The following is a 17,181-nucleotide window of genomic DNA, read 5'->3' as shown; positions in this document are numbered from 1 at the left end:
AAAGGAGCCCAAACTGACGTGCAAAATGTGACAAAAGCATCACATCCAACAAATCTACAGCAAAAGCTCTGCAGAATTCTGTCATTAATTGTTCGCTCATTTTCCATTTTCCAAGCAGTCTATTTTCCCATTTCTTCAACTTTATTGTAGAATGTTAATCAAAATTCATAACAGTATATTTCAGTTTGATGTTGTCCATGGATTCTCTCTATAATTTCTTTATTTTCCTCGGTTTATACGTTTAGCTTTGAAGCCATTTCGAAAGAATTATAACTAACGGTCGAATCGAGACTCATAACGCTTGGTAAACGAAGTCAGATCTCTTCACATTTGACACGAATATGTGCCTTGCACACCCCGTAATTTTCGAGTCAAACATTAATTGTTAGACCAACAACGGTGGCATTCACGCTTTGGAAAATTTCAGCAAGGATAACCTGAAAAAAAGATAAATATCCTCCTGGGTAAGCATGTAAACAATGCACAATCGTACATAGGTGTGAATGAAAGCAAAACATTCAAATATATTCATTTTTTAAGGATCATTCTAGACATACCTTGCAAAGAAGGTGCTTGATTTTGGAAGTTGAGAATGTAAATTCATAAGGAGGGCGAACAACTAGTTCACGACAAATATTACTCCCTAGGCACAAAATATACATAACATTGAAATTACTTGAGATATAAGAGCAGTAAAGTACTACAAACCTTGATTCAACCAGGGGTATTCATCACAATTAAGCGGCACCCTTTTCATATGTTGTTCTTTCAGGTAGTGATCAAATAGGTTACATATATGATGATGACCGGGTGAATCGGGTGCGAGCTTAGTAGACGATTACATCGGGTCAGATTGATGAGATGGAGATGGTTGTCCGAGCATCTGAATCTGCACTCTCGAGGGAGAAACCGATGTGAGGAACGACTCACATGCATAAATTATGACTAAATCGAATTAAACATGTGGACTCAACAAAATAAACTTGTACAAAAATAGACTAAAAATAACACAATAAAACATGCAAAACTGATACATATGAGCTACACAGATAGGTCTTGATCTATCGACCTATCCACCACCGTTGGCATCCCTTCTATCATTCCAATTACAATAAGTTTTCCTATAGCCACATGATCATGAGGACAGAGTGCCACCGCCAGAAGAGTAAAAGTGATCAGGGGAGCTCTTTTTTTTCTTTGTTTTTGGCCTTATTTCTTGATTTGGTTGATGTTTTTTCTTATTCTGACATGATGTTGGTTTTGCATTTTGTGTCGTCTAGTACAATGAAGACACTGCACAACTTTAATTCATGTTGTGATTTGGTTGATGAGAAATATGTACAATTTCACCAAGGCATGAAAAGGAGTCGTGAGATTTCCATTTAACTAGCTTTTGTTTTTTGTCGTTCTTTGTGTCTTATAACATATTTAAAAAGTTAGTACGAAGATGTTGATAAGTTTCATTTTTTCATGTTTTATTGTGTTTTTTTAGTCCATTTTTACACACGAGTTTATTGCATTGAGCTCACATTTAATTTATTTTTGTCATAATTTATACATTCCTCAAATCGGTTGGTGTAAAAGGTGTCACAGAGTTAGGCTCTCGATGACTGAAAATCTTGACCACCCCGCACTATGAATCGAAGCCCAAACAGAATAAGGCACGTTAGGACGGAAATTCTTGACTGCCCCGACACGTGTTTATTAAGGAATAATTGATGGAACAGAGGATTCATGGGTTTGTTTCATCCTACCCGTGCAGGCACAATGAACGGCCCGGATCACTCCACATGAGTGATCTGGGCCCACCTCCATGTAAAAAAAAAAAAAAAATTGGCTCGAAAAAATCCGAGCCGTTGGATCGACCCCTGCAGGCAGTGCCCGCAGGGGTAGGGTCGACCGAACCGGATTCATGCTAGGACAATATTTTATTATCGCCCCAATGTGCGTGGAAGAAAAATTCAGAGCATGGACATATCATGCCACGTTAGGGTGTCAGTCTGGGTGAGTCGAGTTGAATCATGGTTATTAAAAAAAATTTCCCAACCCAAGCCCAACTTGAACAAACCCGAAAACTATGAACCCCGACCCAAACCCAAACCCAAACCCAAACCCCAACCCCAACCAACTAGAACAACATGATATTATTTTATTTTTTGAAAAGATTTATAATTTTTTACTATGCACCATTATTATTTTATTATTTAACAAAATAATTAAATAAAAATTCAAAACACATCATAAATATTCTAATTTAAACACATAATAATGAGGCATCGCCTAAATATATAATAATTATATTTCATGAATTTAAATATTTAAATTTAAGAGTAGAAGTTGTCTAACCTATTAGTTAATCTATACAAGATTTAATTGTTTAGAAAATTCAAATACTCCACAAAATAAAAATTTACGTGATCAATACAATAAAAAAAAGTTCAAACATAACAAAATTACTTTCAATAAATTGTTTTAAAAATAAACATTTAACAAAATAAATATTTAATCAAATATCCTCATTTATGAACAAATTCATAAATTTGAAATTCTGCTCCTAGAAAATTTAAGATACACTCAATATAAAAAATTAATAATTATTTAAAAAATAATATTATATGATGAACATTTATAACATCGATATATATAATAATTTTTGAGTATATCTCTCGTGAGACGGTCTCACGAATCTTTATCTGTGAGACGGATCAACCCTATCGATATTCACAATAATTTTTATAAGATTGTCGTTTTTCCGTAATCTTTTGGGTCAAATTGACAAGTCAGATTCATTTTTGACATCTTGTTATAAATAATCAATTAGAAACATTCGGACTATCACGTAAAGTACACTAAGGAAACAACATTTATTGATGGTAGCCCCGTGGGAAGAAGCAGCCTCCAGTTGGCGGTATCTAACGAATCCCAACCGATCAAAAATCTAATCAACGGTCCTCATTTGACGGTAATCAACCACGGAACCAATATGCTGATTTGATGGGACTAACTAACCAATCAATGGCATTTCTTTTGTTTAAATAAATAAATTAAAAAATTCGTTGGATTCGATTTATTAAGAGAATTAACGAATAACCAATTTTAACGCAAAACGATATTTTTTTTTATAGAAAATTAACGACACACGATTAAGCTGTTAATTCTCCCCTCTCGTTTTCTCTCAAAGTACGCTCGATCTCTGCAAGCTGTGTGTTGTATTTTCGGGTTTTTTTATTTATTCGATTATTTATTGGGCACTGATAAATAGTGGCGGGGAAAAGAGAGGAGGAAGAAGGCCTGGCTTTGGTGATATCTGAAGAGGAGGTGATTGGTTTGCTATCGGGAGCAGGAGAAGAAGTTGGTGGTGAGGTGGTGCTGGAAATGGGTGGCCAAGGCGGAGACGACAGCGTTGGGAGCTCCGCCGCTGCGGGAAAAGTCTATTCCGATGATCATTTGGCTGTCGAAATTCCAGACACCGCCCATCAAATTAGCCATGGTCTTTTTTTTTTCTTTTCTTTTGCTCGTATCATCGGACCTTTTTATTTATTTATTATTTAGGTCCAGTATTTCATAGGAAACGTTGATTGCCGAAGGGGTTTTCATTCTCTCAGTATATTTCGGGTTAAAACTCATGCTTTCGGAAATAAAAGATTTGTTTAGTGACTTGCTGGGTTCGACTTGAGTCGTTTTGGATATTTTTATTTGTGATTTTCGCTTTGAATGTGTAAGTATTCCATTCTGAGGATGTTATGTTTTCAAACTTTTTCGATCGGGAAAACTCGATCGGATTTTGAGATTTAATTTGTTTAGTCTTATGTTAATAAAGCGAAATTTTCTTTCTAATACTGGAAAATTTGTTGGTATAAAATGTTTTATTTTAAACCTTTTACATGTGCCACGTATGATGTATACTTTTAAGCTGTATCTTATAGCTATTTTAGGATATCCTGAATGAACTTTATATAGCCTAATTAATGATATTTTTTTTTCAAAATATGGAAATTTGAATGATAATTGACTCTATTATATTATCTAATTTCATTTATATATATATATGGCTCTAAAACAAAAGTCCGAATCTTGAAAAAATATTTTGGGTTCGGGTTTGGCTAGAACTAGAATTTGAATTTGAACTCTATACTTTTAGTTTGAAATATGTTAATAAACCATTAATAATCGTAGTGATTTGAGCGGAAATCCATCGAACAAAACATTTTGGGCTTAAATTAGATTCAAATACTATAAAGATTCAGTGTACTTTTAGTGGAACTGTTCATCCCTCAAAGATCAATGTGATGATTTTAGCTTTGAACTGATGGCATGTGATGTGTTTTATTTTACTCTACTTCGAACCATCTTGGCTTATTCTTGTTATGTTATTGTAGATTCATGGTTTCAAGTGGGATTTGTTCTCACTACTGGGATCAACAGTGCCTATGTGCTGGGGTACTCTGGCACTGTCATGGTTCCGTTGGGTTGGATAGGAGGTGTGGTAGGACTTATCCTTGCAACAGCAATATCTTTGTACGCAAATGCTCTTGTTGCTGAGCTTCATGAGTTCGGAGGAAAGAGGCATATCAGATACAGAGACCTTGCAGGATTTATATATGGTAAGAGTAAAAATGAATAATGACATGAAAACAAGTATTCCAGTCCCTTTTCTTTCAGAGTGGGACATTCTAAGCTTTATTTTTATAGGTAGAAAGGCATATTCTCTGACATGGGCACTGCAGTATGTGAATCTCTTCATGATCAATGTTGGATTTATAATTTTAGCCGGTCAGGCTTTTAAGGTACTTCACTATTTTTGTTGTTTCAAAGTCCCATGTTTGAGTTTGGAGGATAGTCTTCTCAATTCCTCTTATTTAACTTTTGTCAATGTATTTATACTTGTGGAATTCTAACACGATGGCAGAGAAGAGAATAAGGTTCGAATTTAACTTTCCTTTGATATATTAATTAATTGATTGCTGCTGCAAATTTCTGAATGTTTCAATACCTTCAAAATCTTGAAGCATGATACCTATCTATGCCATGAACTGTTGAGAAACTGGGATTTTCTTATAAAGACGTCGAGGCTTTAGTTGATTTTCTTTATTCTTATGGTTCACAGGCTTTCTATGTTCTTTTTCATGGTGACAACTCCATGAAACTTCCATATGCCATTGCCATAGCGGGGCTGGCCTGTGCTCTCTTTGCCATGGCCATACCCCACTTGTCAGCACTGCGTATATGGCTGGCATTTTCAACGTTCTTTAGTCTGGTGTACATCATCATAGGATTTGCACTGGCACTGAAAGATGGTATACTATCCTCATTTTCTTTTATAGTCAAGACGTACCAAAATCCAGTTTCTGGGAGCAGAATATATTTTAATTTTGTGACGAGGAAACCATTTATTTGCAATAGGCACTGAAGCTCCTCCCAGGGATTATGAAATTCCAGGATCAGTCACAGACAAGATTTTTACTACCATTGGTGCTTCTGCAAATCTTGTTTTTGCCTTCAATACTGGAATGCTTCCAGAAATACAGGTAAGACAGAAAATTAACGAGGAACTTTCCATGTGAATAGCATGTATAATGAACAGTAGGGTCTTTTGGGAGACTTTACATGTGACTTTCTGGCATCTGAATTGCTCTCATAAAATCATTTTAGAGATTATAGATTCGGTTTTTGACCAACTCTGGTGTTCATTCATCTTTTTGACAGGCAACAGTTAGAAAACCAGTTGTTGAGAACATGATGAAGGCTCTGTATTTTCAGTTCACACTTGGGGTTGTGCCAATGTTTGCAGTAACCTTTATGGGATACTGGGCTTATGGTTCGAAGACATCAGCCTACTTGCTCAACAATGTTAATGGTCCAACTTGGATCAAGGCTTTTGCTAATATTTCGGCTTTCTTGCAGACAATCATTGCTTTACATGTATTCATCGTCATCTCTTTTCTACTTTTATCTCGATTTACCCAATTTTCATTTCATGAAAATATTTTAAGGTAACTTAAATCAAAACCCCCTCAAATGAAACCCGGTTACCACAGCACCCTTGAATTACCTTTTTATAACTTTATGTTCACACCTTTTCAATGCAAAATATACCCCTTTTAAGGTTACAGTTGTGAAGCTTTATAAAAGACAACAGACTTATGTTACGCTCTGGGGCATCACTAGATCTGTATTCTAACTTGAAGAAAGAGATCTAATCTATACTACACCGAGAGAAGTATGCTTTGTGTGGCATATAGTATTGTACGTATACGTCCCATGTGTGTTTAAAGTTTTTGATTGATGTGTTCAACAGTTTGTTAAAAACTGAGTGTGGGTGCGAATTCCGGTACAATATAAGACCACAATCAAGAACTTCTACTGCAGTTTATCGAAATCTTTAGGATTTATGTATATTTACTCCAGGATCATCATTTTTTGCTCTCAGATTTTTGCGAGTCCGATGTATGAATACTTGGACACAAAATATGGGATAAAAGGAAGTGCGCTTTCTTTACGCAACTTGTCTTTCAGGATCTTAGTTAGGGGCGGTTATCTAGGGATGACCTCCTTCGTTGCAGCCTTGCTACCATTCTTGGGCGATTTCATGAGTCTTACAGGAGCTATTAGCACATTCCCTCTCACATTTATTCTTGCAAACCACATGTATCTTGTGGCCAAGAAGAATAAGCTTACATCCTTGCAGAAGTCTTGGCATTGGCTAAATGTCCTGGTTTTCGGATGCATGTCTGTTGCAGCAGCAATTTCTGCAGTGAGGCTTATTGCTGTGGATTCTAGTACTTACCATGTTTTTGCAGATTTATGATTATTTCTCTTTTCAATTGATTGAAGAGTGTACATTAAAAATACATTGTTTTTGTTTGATTTTTAGTCGTTTTCCTACATAATTCTACGCCTATGGATTTTAAACGCCAACCTACCACAAACTCTAGGAAGCTCAGTTGCTGATGTCCCAAGAAATCGGGAGAATAATATTTTTTGGCTTCGTAACTTGCATATTTTCTATTTTTATCATGTTATCAATTAATTCATACTCTCGGTACACTAGCTTGCATATTTATTTAATTTTAATTATTTTCTATCTTAATGTTGATATGACGTCGATTATTACTAACATAAATGATGTCACATCATCGATACAATGAAAAAAAACTATAATTGAAAAAAATGAAAGTTAATGGACAAAAATCTTGAACTAATTTACAACATATTATAAATGAAAAATGTGTAAATTATGAAACCAAGATGATCACTGGAAAAATTTCTCTAAATCTTGATTTTTTTTTTAAAGTTGAAGATAAATATGTTATAATTAAATTTCAAACTCAAGCATCCCCCGTACGAGACATTTGCACAAATAGATCATCGGCTTGAAAAATTAATAATGGGAAAAGAGTTGTCAAAACAGGATATGTCCGTATGAAATAGGCGGATTGGATTGATTAAACATCAACCTATTTGGAGGCGGACTGAACCCGCTTGGTTACCTACTGATGTGAAAGCGTATTTTTAATGATTGTGGGTACATTATCCGTCCTCAGGTGTCGTGTGCAGTTATCCACATACTTGCCACATTGTTTTTTGTCGGGACCCTTTTGTTCCTCATGCTTGAAATCGTTCTGGATGCCTATTATCTCTCCCCGGGGCGTGGCTTTCCACTTCATGCGTGTATCACATAAAGTATCTGTCAGTTTTCAGTCGCATTTCTGTAACTACCATGTTATAAAATTCAACCTTTTGGACATAATTCAGGTGAAAAAATGACAGTATATTAAATGATTAGCAATCAATAATGAAGAGCAAACTTACGTTTTTTAATCTGTGAAATACTTATTGTGCCACATACAGTTCCCTCTTAGTGAATCATATGTATATATCATGCCACTTACAATTTCATTTTATTTGATTGTGTAACATAATTCCCATGACTTAACTTCATCTTTAGCATGCCCTGCTGAATTTAATCCTCACTGTTCAACTTACAGTCAGCTCCTTAAACCAAGACATGTCTGTATAGCTCAACTGTCCAATGTCATTTCGTGTTGTTTATCTTCTTTTACAACTTTTCATGTTGCATCAAGTATTGATCTCTGAATCGGTTTCGTTCGTGTTCACTATGCCACATGCACTTTCACATAGAGAGCTTGATTGTGCATTCTTTTGTATTCTCCAAACTTTAGATGCCTTATATGTACCATGCCTTTTCACTTTTCTCCGAGGATCCATCTCCGCAGCTCTTTGAACCAAAGATTAGAACTTTGAGTCTTTTTGGCTTGTCATTGAGGATATATAGAAAGATTTCCTGCATCAAAATGAGTGGAGATCAATAGCTTGTGATATATTTGTAACATGTATCAGTTTTTTACTCTGTTTTTTAGCTGATTACATAACGATCTTGCTTGATGGTACTATATTCCAGCACGTTTTTTACTGACTCTACATATGCAGGTTACAATTTTCATTAAAACGTGTAAAGAGAGAATAGATGTTCTCAAAAATAGCATAAACGAGGAGGATGCAAATGCAAAGGGGTGACTTAGCATCAGAAGTGATAATTCAAATACTGATAGTATAGCGCACAAACATGGAGTGGTACGAGTTTTTTTACCCCAAATAAAGTTCGATTCAAACCTAGGATTCAAGTTTTGGCAAAACAGCCACCCCAACCTTGGTATATTTGGTAGATCCGTTAATCTTAGTTTGTTGAAATCAAGAAACATGTTAATTCATTACTGTCTGGTAGCCTTTTTTTACCTCTCAGGATCTTTATTAATAATTGTACAGGAAACAAACTTTTATTTGTTCATGTTTTTTTCCCAAGGAGTATACAATTGCAGCGTTGAATTACATATCATCTTGGCATCCGTAGATTTCTTCTTAAACTTGGTATTAAATTAGCTACTCTGGAATTTGGTTCAGGTAGCATGGCATGGTGCAAGGTGTTGTGGCACCGAATAGCTTTTCCTCCATTTTGATTTCAATATTCTGAACAGAAAAGGCCATCTACATCTCAAAGTAAAACTCAGCAACCCAAATAGTTGGTTCCAGAGTCATCTATATTGAGTGCATCATACATAATTTTTTGGCATTTGCGTTATAATATCCTTGTCGATATGTCAAGTGTCTCCTGTTCCTAATGCAGGTGTTAATTTTAAGTGAGAAACTGCATTAAGTGACGTCGCAGTTTGATAAGCTCCGAGCATTGCGCTTCCAAGAAGCCATCAACCGGGTAGCGCCTAGAAGAAAACCGATATCTGACTTGTGCTGCTACTGTGTATTCGATGATTAGCAGTTTGATATATGCTGTCGAAATTGATGCTTTATTATTTCAAATTTTACAGGCAATTGAAGCAACAAAAAATGTTTGAGCTTGGAAACAAAGAGATGTCACAAGTCATTCAACGAAGTGGCCGGAGCCGAACTTTTCTTCTGCTTTTTTTTTGTTTGTCCTGACCTTTGCAGTCCTGTTTCTTGATTTTGGTATAATTAAATTAAAAAACATCGTTCTTATTGTCTCCTTTTCCATTTTGCTCGGTGGTTTTCCATCCATGTTTGACAGTGCTACTAAATATCCTTCTTTTATCTTTGCATTAGAAGTGACAACCTAAATCTCATGTTATTAATATCACATAAAATAACTTTTGTTTTAAATCTTTCGATACTATTATTAAGAAGATAAGATAAGATAGTATTTGAAATGCAAATCGTGTTCCCAGAATCAAGGGAATCTCAAGAACAGCAAATATTGTATTTCCTCAGCTATATTATTTTAGAGTAGGTCTATTGTGAGATGGTCTCACGAATTTTTATATGTGAGTCGGGTCAATCCTATGATATTCACAATAAAAAATAATATTCTTAGCATAAAAAGTAATATTTTCATTGATGACCAAATAATAGAATCGTCTCACAAAATATGACTCGTGAGATCGTCTCACACAAGTTTTTGCTATTATTTTATTCATGCTGGAAATTATGTATTTGATTATAGTAATTCAACAAAAACAATTGGCAAATGCCATGCAGCCAGATAGTTTTTCGATCTCTTGTTATTTATTTATATAAGAAATATAATATATATTAATTGGTTTACATTCAACTGTGTTTGGTTTAACCCAAATTTAAATACAATTGTTAAGTCAACACCCCACCCCTTGCTTACTCCATGCATTTATTTGCGCATCTCGGCACGTTCTCGGTTCTTCCCCTCGAATAATTCAAACATGCTTAATTACATTCATCTCCTCTTAAATTTGCAATAGTAAAAAAAAAAAATCCAACTATATTTAAATATTACATATAACTCTCTTTAGACTCGTGAAAATTAATAAATAAATAGGTCTCTTGTGAGATAGTATCACGAATCTTTATCTGTGAGACGGGTCAACCCTACCGATATTCACAATAAAAAGCAATACACTTAGCATAAAAATTAATATTTTTTCATGAATGACCCAGATAAGATATTCGTCTCATAAAATACGACCCGTGAGACCGTCTCACACAAGTTTTTGTCATAAATAAATACGATAAACTTGATCGAAGTGTTTGTAATTTTAGAAAGAACTAGATTGAAATATGAAGAGGTAAATGTAACATCTAAATATAGTTTAATATTTTTTTTGAAACTATGATAAACCTCAAAAGAGGTAAATGTAACTATCCCAACAATATATTTAGTTATTTATGCGATATATATGAATTAGAATGACATTTTTCCATAAATGTTGCGCAGAATTTCTCATCACACACACAAAAAAAAAAATTTGCAGTAATGATTTATGCATAACTACCACCTTTGCTTCAAACTGAAGGTCGGCTAGTTCGTTTAGTTGTCAAATCGTGGGAAATTATGATGCGATTGCTTCTGATCTGATTCTACTTATACTACTTCAATTTGATTTAATAATCATAAATAAATACAATAAAACCAAAGACTGTGGCAGTCTCAACTGGTTCTAATTCATTAAAGAACGATGCTAAAAAAAATTGACTAGTACTAAAAAGTTGGACCGAATTTGAAAAATTACTAAATTATATTACATGTTTGTTGAATGCATGTCATCAGAATTAGCCAGCTAGTTTTGAAATGCAAATTGTGTTTTCCCATAATCAAGGGCGTCTCAAGAACACACACAATGAATATTTCGTGAATGTACCTTGAAAATTATGTATTCACATGTTTCGCGTGTTTAACTTTTATATACGACGAGAAAACGGAGAATTTAATAAGTCCATTTAAAACGCGATGTTCTGTTTAATTTTTGGTGGTTTTAAGTCCATTTATATGATTGGTTAAATATATAAATTTAGTTTGGTATAATCAATTCGGACCAAATTCAGATACTAAAGAGACTCAAGTTTTATTACATAGTATAACTTTTAGTATAATGATCACGTGTTTATGGTAAAATAAGAAGATCAATTTACCAAAAACAAAAAAAATATATATATATAGATAGATATAGACGTTCTACGCACGATTTCATTCCTTCCACTGAATTTCTCAATTCATTCACAGATGCATCTCAGATCCCTTCACTTCTTCCTCCTCCTCCATCGACTCTAATTTATCCATTGAAAAACCTATATCTCCCATTTCGTAGAAAGATCATTTTTTTTAGGTGCGTTTTTCGCTCGTAATTTAATAATTTGATTTGGTAGATTTAGGAAAGATGTCCGCGATGAAATCCTCGGGCCGATTTTTCACAATCGGATTGGTGTCGGCATGGTATTCCTCCAACATTGGGGTTTTGTTATTGAACAAGTACTTGTTGAGCAATTACGGGTTCAGGTTTCCGATTTTCTTGACGATGTGCCACATGACTGCCTGCTCATTGCTCAGCTACATCGCGATCGTGTGGATGAAGATGGTTCCGATGCAGACGATAAGATCTAGGGTTCAGTTTATGAAGATTTCGGCTCTTAGCTTGATTTTCTGCGCGTCGGTGGTTAGTGGGAATGTTTCGCTCAAGTATTTGCCTGTTAGCTTTAATCAGGCGATTGGGGCAACCACGCCTTTCTTCACGGCAGTGTTTGCGTATTTAATGACGCTGAAACGAGAGGCATGGTTGACTTACGTGACGTTGATTCCAGTTGTTACCGGAGTGGTCATTGCTAGCGGGGTATGAGTTTATTTTTTGTTCTTTTGTGTTTTGATTAAGATATTGTTCGATATATGGGGCTGATTTAGCTGAATGAGTAGCATATGAGAAAATTCAAACTTTTTATTTAATTTTTTTATAAGTTCAAAATATATCGTCGCCCTTCATCTATATTACATTTCTCAGTGTGACCCCGATTAATATGGTTTTTAATGGGTACATCGTAGAGCTGCTATTGAATTTTCTTGATCAGGCATTATTTTTTTCCATGTATCCTCATCGGTTTGATGTGGATTGAGTCGGTGAGAGGTCCTGGGAGAACTGTTGTACGCTTATCTATTCGTTAGAGTTAGCGGTACTTGCTGTTTTTTTTTTTTTGTAATTTATACTAGAATATATTATGAGCTTGAGGATGATGTCTGAATACATTGGGAATAATTTTCATGGATAATAAAATGTGTAGCTCAACGGTAATGACCAATTTTGACGATATGTTTTTTTAGTTAAGATAAGTCGAGGCTGCAAAATAAATATGAAAGCATGTATCACCAATTTTTCTACTTCTCGCACGTCTAACAGCTGAATTTCTTGTTTTATGACTTTGGGAAAAATTAATTTTTCTTTTATTCTTTCCATCTTTCATTGGTATTAGGGCGAACCGAGTTTCCATTTGTTTGGATTTATTATGTGCGTTGGTGCGACAGCTGCAAGGGCACTTAAATCAGTGGTTCAGGGAATTTTGCTTTCATCTGAAGGGTAGTTTTTTGTTTCCTGGTGTATCTTTTATTCTGGTGAACGCGTTGCTCGAATTTTATGTTTATTTTTTCTGTAAATTAATTTGATATAAGCTCTAAAATTTTATTTTATTCTGATATAGGGAAAAACTTAACTCTATGAATCTGCTTCTGTACATGGCTCCTATTGCTGTCGTACTTCTACTTCCTGCAACACTCGCTATGGAAGAAAATGTAGTGGGCATCACATTGGCACTCGCAAGAGAGGATCTAAGAATTATTTGGTTGCTGCTATTCAATTCTGCACTTGCATATTTTGTAAATTTGACCAATTTTTTGGTCACAAAGCACACCAGTGCCCTTACTCTTCAGGTAATTCTTACTTCCTTTTCCAAGTTATTCCCCTTCATTGTATTGATTTATTGTCATTGAATATTACGTATACAACAGCGAATGAGAACTGTAACCAGAATTAATGGTAGGTTTTACATCATGAAACAATGATGCGGGATAATGAGAGTTTTGTCAATGAACAAAATAGCAATGATATTAAATATCATAGGGTACAAAAAATTGTAGACTTGGGAATTTGTGTTCACTCTTCTTTAAGAGACGTGGTCCGTGGCTTCAGATGCCATGAACTAGGGCTTCTTTGTTTGTTTTGGCAATTTTGGAATAACTTTTGCAAATTATTTGAAGTAAAAAATTGTGTATTTGGTTTTGTTTTGTGGATGATGATTATTATTGTATTTGTCAAATCCTGTCAGAAACTGTTTTAAAAAATAAATTGAAAGTTTTAAAATGTTGTATTTGGGATAATATTTCAACATAAAATAGAGGTTTTTTTGGGATTGAGAAAAGTTAATTGAAAGTAATGATTTTGTTGAAGCTATGAGAAGGATGAAAACCATATATGGGGGAGAGGAAATGAAAATTAATTTAGTGTGTTTGTCTCCGTTTTGGGAAGGGAAATCTTCCTGGCACAAAAATGAACAAGATCTTATTGTCTGAATTGTGTTCTTTTTTCTTGCCTTCATAGTGCCAATAACATTGTGCACTATTTATTAAAGGAAAATGATTATAAGCAATTCAAATAATATTTTGAGAGAGGATCTTTGTGCCCCAGAAATAGCGTGTTGGCTTCACGGGTAGCGATTTTTCAATATAAGTTGGGGATACCTTCTTCACGATGTCTGAATTATAAGTTTTATATATAATTTTGTTTTTTTGGTAATAGATTTATTTTCTGACCTTTGTTTTTAGCTCTTCTAGAAACTGAGTCGAGCAAGGACCATCATCACGTAACAGTTGTTGACAAGAGTCACACCTCTGAATTTATGTTGCTATTTTTTGTTTGAATGGGAATCTGCTATGGAAGCTTGATATGTTTTCCACATTTTGAACAACATACCCCATTCCCATTTGAACCATTATAATTATGTCTAACGATCGGAATTAAAAACTTGATTTCTATTTACATTGCTATGACTGTCCAAACAATACAATTAACTTATGGTCTGTTGGCTAATACTACTTCTGGACCTCTGGTTTCCCTGTTGAATGTCCAAGTGGAATATTTCCTAGGTGTAACGGTTTACTCTTTCAGGTCCTTGGAAATGCTAAAGGGGCAGTAGCAGTGGTAATTTCCATCTTGATATTTAAGAATCCCGTCTCTGTTACTGGAATGCTCGGGTATACTCTGACAGTGATGGGTGTCATCCTCTATAGTGAAGCCAAGAAGCGAAGTAAATGAAAGAATATCTGAAGAGTTAAAGCAAACTTAGCTGATGGCTGTCGTCTGTGCAGCTGGTGTACGAAGTTTAACCAACGACCTATTGTTCTCTCGAAACTCAGGAAGAGGTTTGACATGTACCAGCAAACCATCACTTGATTTACAGAGTAGAAGTTCACTAAATGACTAAATGTGGCCTTGATTCTTGCCAGCTGAAAGATCTATTTTTTGCCTTGTATTCTTTCAAGAAACTATTAAAACCCACCCTATACAGCATAGTTTTTTTTTAATCATTAAATCGATCGACAAGACATTTTTTCTTGTAGTCTCCATCTTCTTCTGACGAACCCAGTCCTCGAAAAGGTGTTAATGTGAAATTCTTATTCACGATCAGATTTCTTGTTGTTCCCTTCGTCTCTGTATTTTACATTTCTTTTTTCCTTGCTGTATCTCAATAGTAGTGTTTGTGGTTAAATTTTGTTTGAGTATATAATGGTTGTGCATGCTGTTGTGTGGATTACATCAGTCTACTCATCAAAATTCAGCACATGGATTGGAGTCGACAATTTTTTTTTTTTTTTGCGATGATGGAAGTGCAACAACGAAGCATAAAGAAAGAAAGATATGTGATATACCACCATGATTTGGCAAGCCATTCACCATTTACTGTATTTCAAGAGAGGGGATTTAATTTGTAACCTTTTGCTTTTCGTTTTTTATTTATTACTACACAAACATTGGCACAATTTGAAATGCCACTTCCATTCAAGAAACTGAAAAGTAAAATTAGCTTCATAGATCAAGATTTGCAATCTGAGCACACATTTCAGGTCAAATATTCTTGTTACATATTCGATCATTCTAATTGCACCACAACAAAACAAACCCCCTATTTCCCATCCAGTCAGAATATGAATCTCACCACCATATCACAAAATCAAACAAGACCACCCAAATCATTCAACATCCATGGCTTCATATTCACCCTTGGCTTCAGTTTCATGCTTGGTTTCCATCAAGAAATCAACTTTCACCATCAGTTTTCACTTTATGATCAATTACCACTTTAGGCTTTCTTTCTCAAACTGCCGGGTCAGATTCCTCAACAACTATGGGATATGCTTCTGCCTTTAGCTTCTTGCCAACTTTAGGCTCAGTTTATCCGACAAGTAAAGGCTCCGTTTTTTCCTCTTGTTTCTTCCCCACTTTAGCCTTACTTTCTATCTTCGTTTTCTTCTGCACCGGAGCTGCTCCACCATCCTCATCTTCTTCTATCTTCGGGTCAAGATAGAACCGGAGAACCCACTTCTGCAAATTTATACTCGACCACAACGGGTTTATCGGCAGACATGATAACGAGTCACTTGGCTCGAAAGTGGGGTGGCCTTGGCGAATGAGTTCATGTACCTCAGTGCAAAGGTCCGAGTAACTGATTCCTCCATTTCTATGATCGTAGCATCTTCAGGCTAAAATCTTATATGCAAGAACAATGTGGTTTCAGTTCATTAAGAAAATTTCTGAAATTTTTTTAATATAAAGGAACTACAAAATGGATACCGACATTGTCTACTGAAGAATTTTGACTACAGACAATATTCGCTACGCCAATGTCACCTCTAGTGGAGAATCTTACCCCTTCTTTCGTTAAAGAAACACAACTGCATCAACAAAGGGATCGTGACATGAGATATGTGTCAAAGACATAGAATAAACTGTATCAAATGACTCCAAAAACTTAATCAAGAAAAAGCACCTGTATCTCCAATGGAGCTGAGATCTCTGCAAATTCTCCAGATTCCATCCTAACTTTGGCTTTGGATTCTGTTTCCGGAATCCCTAGGTGCTCACTATCGTCCATGAGCTTCATTTCAAAATCAGCAATCTTATCTTGAGCTTCATAAATCGAACCAAATAAAAAGAGACAGAAGAACTTGCAGATAAATGACTGTAAGATGTCAAATGCATAAACATACGAGAGCTTTGGGAAAATGAGGAAATATGGAGTACGGAAGAGTTTATTAAAAAAAAACAGTGAATTAATTTATTTTTTTATCCTTTGTTTAAAAACTAATTTATTTATTAGTGTATTTTAATTTTATATATAATAAAATTTATAATTTAATTAAATAAAAAAACTTATTTTACTCAATTTTTCCATCTTTCCCGAACCCTAGATCTCATTTCATTTTTTATCTTCACAAAAAATCTTTTTCTTCTCAACCTTCCATCCTTTCATTTTTTGGCTAACAATTAACCACGAGTCTACAAGTTATTGCTCTGCAACAAATCCAACAAGAAAACCACGTATTGATAAGAAATTTATTTTGAGATATGAAATTTATTGTATCTCGTCAGTGTTTACGACCCAAGATGAAGAGCTTCACTCTGGGTCATGAAGCCAAGGGTCATGAAGCACGGCTTTCACGACCCACGGCTTCACGACTTGTGCAGTGCTTCACAACCCAAAGTTTGGGTCGTGAAGCACGATCCATTAATTTTAATTTTTTATAATTAATAATCTTTGTTTTGTTTTAAATTTATATAACTAATAATCTTTTTGTTTGTTTTGTTTTTTTTACAGGTTTAATTTCCCGCTAAACTTGGAAAG

General features: G+C 34.9%; 2 protein-coding genes and 1 long non-coding RNA gene across 3 annotated transcripts; 2 read left to right on the top strand and 1 right to left on the bottom strand.

The window, feature by feature from the left end:
• The first annotated feature begins 3,111 nt into the window (after positions 1 to 3,111).
• Positions 3,112 to 6,996, top strand: LOC142525079 (proline transporter 1-like). The gene is made up of 8 exons (XM_075629250.1): positions 3,112 to 3,180; positions 3,263 to 3,490; positions 4,380 to 4,604; positions 4,693 to 4,787; positions 5,108 to 5,297; positions 5,404 to 5,528; positions 5,707 to 5,922; positions 6,431 to 6,996. Coding segments are annotated over exons 1-8 (1,458 nt in total). The 5' UTR covers positions 3,112 to 3,179; the 3' UTR covers positions 6,809 to 6,996.
• A 4,478-nt stretch (positions 6,997 to 11,474) lies between these two features.
• On the top strand, positions 11,475 to 14,964 carry LOC142525265 (putative sugar phosphate/phosphate translocator At3g11320). Its single transcript, XM_075629497.1, has 4 exons — positions 11,475 to 12,128; positions 12,760 to 12,863; positions 12,985 to 13,213; positions 14,448 to 14,964. Exons 1-4 carry the CDS (start codon positions 11,679 to 11,681, stop codon positions 14,592 to 14,594), a joined length of 930 nt encoding a protein of 309 aa, XP_075485612.1. The 5' UTR covers positions 11,475 to 11,678; the 3' UTR covers positions 14,595 to 14,964.
• Positions 14,965 to 15,967: 1,003 nt separating this feature from the next.
• Positions 15,968 to 16,549, bottom strand: LOC142524867 (uncharacterized). The gene is made up of 2 exons (XR_012814976.1): positions 16,327 to 16,549; positions 15,968 to 16,231 (listed from the first exon to the last, which is right to left on the bottom strand). It is a non-coding gene; the product is annotated as an uncharacterized LOC142524867 (long non-coding RNA).
• Positions 16,550 to 17,181: the final 632 nt, after the last annotated feature.

The sequence above is a fragment of the Primulina tabacum genome, chromosome 14 (genome assembly GCF_025594145.1).
Source record: "Primulina tabacum isolate GXHZ01 chromosome 14, ASM2559414v2, whole genome shotgun sequence".
Taxonomy (NCBI): domain Eukaryota; kingdom Viridiplantae; phylum Streptophyta; class Magnoliopsida; order Lamiales; family Gesneriaceae; genus Primulina; species Primulina tabacum.
This window is presented reverse-complemented; position numbering and strand designations above follow the sequence as displayed.